The sequence below is a fragment of the Bactrocera latifrons genome, unplaced genomic scaffold (assembly GCF_001853355.1).
Source record: "Bactrocera latifrons isolate USDA-ARS-PBARC rearing strain unplaced genomic scaffold, ASM185335v1 scaffold_1853, whole genome shotgun sequence".
NCBI lineage: Eukaryota > Metazoa > Arthropoda > Insecta > Diptera > Tephritidae > Bactrocera > Bactrocera latifrons.
In genome coordinates this window covers 1-5,753 of record NW_017535356.1, presented here as the reverse complement: position 1 = coordinate 5,753, position 5,753 = coordinate 1, and the positions used below count along the sequence as shown (strand labels likewise).

General features: G+C 35.1%; 1 protein-coding gene across 1 annotated transcript; it reads right to left on the bottom strand.

Annotated features, from left to right (window-relative positions):
- Nucleotides 1-3,408: 3,408 nt before the first annotated feature.
- On the bottom strand, nt 3,409-3,936 carry LOC108967381. Its single transcript, XM_018930752.1, has one exon. The coding sequence runs from the start codon at nt 3,934-3,936 to the stop codon at nt 3,409-3,411; it is 528 nt and encodes a 175-aa protein (XP_018786297.1).
- Nucleotides 3,937-5,753: the final 1,817 nt, after the last annotated feature.

The window sequence follows — 5,753 nt, the reverse complement described above, 5'->3', positions numbered from 1 at the left end:
TTAAACGTAACACAACACTACACAGCAAACGAAAAGCCAACTTGAAGCAGGAAGTGCAACGCAGTCAAATTTTGTAAAAGAAAAGTATAGCAAGTAAATCTGAGTGCAGTGCTGCAAAACTTTTACTCTCTTCCCTTCATCCAGCCAATCACTAGGAGCAGCTGAATATTCTGTCATGCAGTAAAACTGCGAAACTCTAGGCGATTCGAACCTTAGGCATTTGTTCAATAGTGGTCGTGCATAACAGCTCTAGTAGAAGCATTTATACACCATTGCATTGAGGCATGAAAATTTAACAAGCAAATTTTTAGAAGTATGTTGAAGTATGAGGCATAAAAGTGGCGAGGAAATATTCCGAAGTCGCAGCCTGTACCAAGVCTATTAATATTGCGTTCAGCGGCAAGTTGTATAAATTATGCATACATATGTATGTATGTATTTTTATATCAACATATTTACGGGGTTTTAATGGTCTTGAAATGCATACTACATTTACATTTTGGATGAAGAAAAATTTAAGGTCACATATCTGACCTTTTAGGAATAATGTCTAGAACTTTCTGTAATAGAAGGAGTGTTATTTATATACTTTGAAACCCATCAAAAATCAAACTATAAGCAAATATATGTTGAAAAATATTTAACATTTCTAACTAAGGCAGCCCTACTTTCACTATATTTTAAGTGTCATATCTCTGATATTAATGCGAAGGCAAGAGGCCATTTTTATACATGTCTGCAAAGGTGATTCAGTATTGTAAGTCTACCAATCGGTATGAGTTTGACGACTGATCCAGGTTTTAAAATTTTAACGGCAAATTTTTTAATTTTAAAATAAACCTTCATATAAGCTATTTAAAACATTTTATGAATACTATATGAATTGTGCGCGTGTCAAATGATTAAGAAATTTTTGAAGGTATCTCTTTGTTAGTGACAAAACATATCTTTAAAAGAGTCTAATTACCATGCCTTAGATTTCATTAATCATTTCTTCATTCATGGCTTGGTTTTACATAATTACTTTTTTTTTTCGCAACTGTTTTTTCCTCGTAACCTCCGATGTTTTGAATAATATATAAAATTAACTAAGTGTAGCAACACTTTCACTGGTCAACACATCCAAAATTCTCAAGGAAGTTTTATTCATAAAATGAGATTTAAGGTATTTTTTGTATGCGTGTGTTACCTGTTTGAATACTTGCATCATGGTAGCAACTTAAACATCTGTGCATATACATAAATAATCTAATTTCACTATTCCACATATTATTACTTCTGCTCGCAAAATCAGAATGCACCAATGTGTTAGAGTAGAACATTTTCTTCAGGTGGGTCAGTTTTCTCACATACTTGATTACCACAAGAGCAAGGCTGTCGAATAGGTATTAACTTCCAATTCGTTGGTTACTAACTTTAATTAAAATAAATTAGTTATTTTTAAGAAAAAATATTACTTAAATTAGTTGGTTTTGTTCGGGCAGTTCTATACTATTCGAACAGCTTTTTGCTATAGTGATCCGATATCGAAGGATTCAAGAAAGGAGTAGCTGCTTGTGGAGAAAAGTATGATTGCAAGACAGCTGAACGTGGCAATTTGAGATTTATTTTTGCTCGTAGCGCAGGAGATGCCTTTTCGGCCAACAGCCCGAAGTGCTTTTTTCTTTTCAAAGGCGTTTTAGTGGTGTAACTTCGTTGCTGTCTCTTGCTCAACCCCGCGACAGAAACATACATACGAATTGCATATATTTTATTTTTCTATATGGGTGAGAATGGATAGTACTGTAATAGTTATCACTAATTATTTATATGTATATACATATAAGTATGTATATTCCGCATGCTTTATCAAGCATTTTGTATAATGGGCACTTTTGTGTTGAAAAGCGTCCATAGGAAGCCTTTGCCACAGATATAATATCTCAAATAATAAAATTACTTTCTGTTCATTTATGACTTATCATAATTTTATACATATATTTTATATTTACATAGCATTATTCAGTTCAGTGGCTATATTAAATTCTTTTGTGCTTGTTTTGTTACTTTTGTTGTAGTTACTCACAATTTTCTCAGAAAACATGTTTTTGTTTATTATCAGGCAATTAAAAGAATTATTTTGATGCTTTTATTAGCATAGTATTATTTTCAAGAAAAAAAAATCCTATTTGGCAACAGTTTGGTCTAATTCAACATACCAAGGCTTTTGTCAAATTTCCAATTAAGAATAATAAAAGTTCCTCATGTGGTGTAGAAAATGTGTAACAGAAATGGAGCATCTATAGAAGGTGAAAAACATCACATTATCATGGGCAGAGATTTAGTTTCTTTTATTTCGTTGTAAGTAGCATCGATGCGTTAAAAACAATCAACTTGTTTGGCATAGTTATTACATGTTTACCACAATAAGCTACTTACGTGCTTGTTTATTATATCTTCTGTTCACTTGTTTGTGTGTTTATGAGATTTGAACGCCAACTTTTAAATTCCTGTAGCGAATATTTTGTAAAATATCTGACAAATTGCTGTCGCTGTCAATGTTTGGGTGTTAATAACGGGAATTTCGTTCTTAGTTATCTTCATTGATATCTCAAACTAAATAGTACATTGTATTTATGTAAAGTTTCCATATTTAATCGAATACACTTATCTATGGCCATTTAGAGTTACAATATTTTTTGGTTTTGTTCAGTATCTGATATTTTTTTGACAACTTAATAGATGCTCTTTGTATATGTAGGATTTTTAAGAACCAAATCACGGTTTTTTAAGAACCAGATCATGTTAAGCTTTCATATGTCTATCATATTTTTTAGTATTGTTTGGCATTTCAGCGTGAAAAAACTTATTTACGCCTAACGTTACAAATTGCTCAACTTTGAGAATAGTTTTTTGAGCGCCATTCGCTTGGGAGTGTGTAGGAATGATTCTTTTTCAAATAGCCTGAATAGCCTGAAGCCTTTGGATTTACGTGATGCTGAAAACGCAATGCTTGCCAACTTTTCAAGTATAGCGTGAAGTTTTTTTGACCAATAAACAGTTGGTTCCTCATTATCACCACAGAAGTAGATTAATTAGTTTACACTTTATTTATCACTCATACACATGTGTGTGTATAACTACCTAGGTAGTTATTTGTATATTTAACGCATAATTCTTTCATGTATATATGCTTGTATTTTCACTTACAATTTGCCTCACGACATCTACAAGGCCGCCAAATGCAAAATTATCAAACAGTTAGTAATCACAAAACATAAATTTTTGCATATAAGAACAAAATGATTTTTTACATATCTGYCCACATTACTTTATACAAAACTTTATTTGCTTGTATGACTACACGTATTTCCGCACTTAGTTACCCGCCGTCATGGGCTCACTTGCCTAGTTGGCGCTTTTTCATTATTATTCTTCGTACAGTGTGAATGTACACGGATGTCGACACTTTGTGGCATTTGCCCCGAATTTCGTATAGTACCAGCACAAGCACGGTACATTGATCGTGCCTCTTCTGCTGCGTGATTCACTTGAAGATCTAGAGCGCTGTTGTGTGCGGCTGTTGCGCATGACTTGATTGACTTGCTTTGTTAAAGCGGCGACTTCAGCTCGAAGATTCGACCACTCATCTGGAAACGACGGTTCGGTGCTAACCTCGCAAATCTGGTTACCAACCTTCAGCTCTAAGCACTCTGAGATGGAATCCGCGATTTTTATCTTCTCACCGATAGGAGCGTTTGTCGCGATAATGGCCGCCTGGGCGTACGGCGGTAAACGACTAACMMACAGATCGTGCAGAATGCTCTCGCTGAGTGCGGGTTCAGCAGTGCATCGCATCTCGTGGTACAACTCGCTGGGTCTACGATCGCCCAGCGGTAGCTCCTTTAAAACCCGTTGGAGGCGGCGCTGCTGGCTTTCGGTGAAAATATCAATCATTTTCCGCCGAATAAACCCGTATTTATCCGTAAGAGGCGTGTCGTCGATAATAGTGCGCATTTCAATTAGTTTTGCYGGAGGCACACTTGCTAACACAATGTTAAATTTCACTGAATCGTCAAAAACTCGCGAGGCTTCAAACCAGAAACATAGTGAATAAAAATATGCTCGACACCGCTGCTTCCACCTGAAACGGCCATGCTATCATTCATCATGTCACTGGAATCCGGGAAATCGATGATCTAAGCTGCACTGTTCACACCTTTGCACGTGCACGTGATGAAAAAGGAAGATGGCACAGGATCGCGATCGCGTTGAGCACTGGAGTACTGGATGAACTACGGCGTTGACTCCTTCAGGTGATGGATTACGTTGAACACCGGATTAATCTGGGCGCTGAATTACCTCTGGTGCTAGATCAAGTCGGGGTCACCAATTAAAGAAATTTACGATGTAGTGATCCTTACTCGTTGACGGGCTTTTACAGAAGAAAGCATAAACTAAATGTTGCAGTGTTTGATGCCTTGCCTTTTCAAAAACGAATGTAAGTGTAAAGCGACGATACGATTAAAGGCAACATCAGGATAGCATACAGTTGCATTTTAAAAGTAATAGATCGTGGTGTTGCCACATAGATGTATATGTTATATAGCTTTTTGTTTTACGGGCACTTTTGTGCTGAAAACTTTCTCAAGGGAGTCATTTGCAAAAACATATCGAATGATGAAGTTATCTAATATTAAAGTATCGCTTACCATATTAATATAGTTTACTAAACTTGCAAAGTTGGATCTCACAATCACATAATATCAATAATAGAAACCATTCTTGGTATTACATTAATGTTATATTTCGAAAAAGAGATAATAATGATTTTTAAATTATCGATACGTTTATTTTTTAGAAACTAAAATTCTTAAATCATCCTGGTGACGAAAGATGAGATGAAATTAAGAATTTTAAAATTTTAGTTTCAAAAGATGCCAGTTTGTTGAAGAATAGTGTGTAGCAGGCTCCGTTTGTGYAAAAGATGCCAGAAAATTTCAAATCAAAACGACAAAACTGAATCAGAAGAATAAAAATTCAAAGAATGTTTGCGTTTATCGATTTGCGGAATAAGAAAGTAAACTTTTACATTTCATAATATTCCTTTCRAAAAGCTTTACATATGCTTGTTGACAGTTGCATGGCTGAAAGCACGCTTGACCTACAAATAACTCGATTTTAATCCATAACATGTTCGGTAAAAGCAAAGTTTTCCCAGCCCAAAAAGTCACTGAAAAGTCGTCAAAAGGCAATAAGACAGAATAGAAGCGAAAAAAGTAAAGGCATTTTCATAAATCATTTGTTTCAAAATGCATCTGTTCGAAAGTTATGTAAACGTTTAAGTGGTAAGTCAGATTTTATATAAAATGCTTGGTTTTGAGTTAAGCTAACTGCAAGTAGACATAGTCGTAGGAGGCGTTGCGGAGACTTAAGGGAGAATTTATGGCTTATCTTATCGATAGACGAAAGTAATTTGAATTAAAATAAACTTACATATATTAAATATGCTAAACTAACTTTCGACGCCAATTTTATTTTGCATGAGTTTTGCGATCAGGCGGCCGCATGGCCTCAACGAAATATCGTTCAACCTTTGCCTTTGTTGGGAAGTYAAAAAAGTTTTAATGTTTAAAAGCTTTCGTCGACATTGTTGCGTATACGCCATGGCCTAATATTGAGTGTAGCACCACACCACTTGTTATAGCTAACATTCACACCACTTGTTATAGCTAATATTGCCTTGTTCGTGACTATTTATGCAATGATCAACG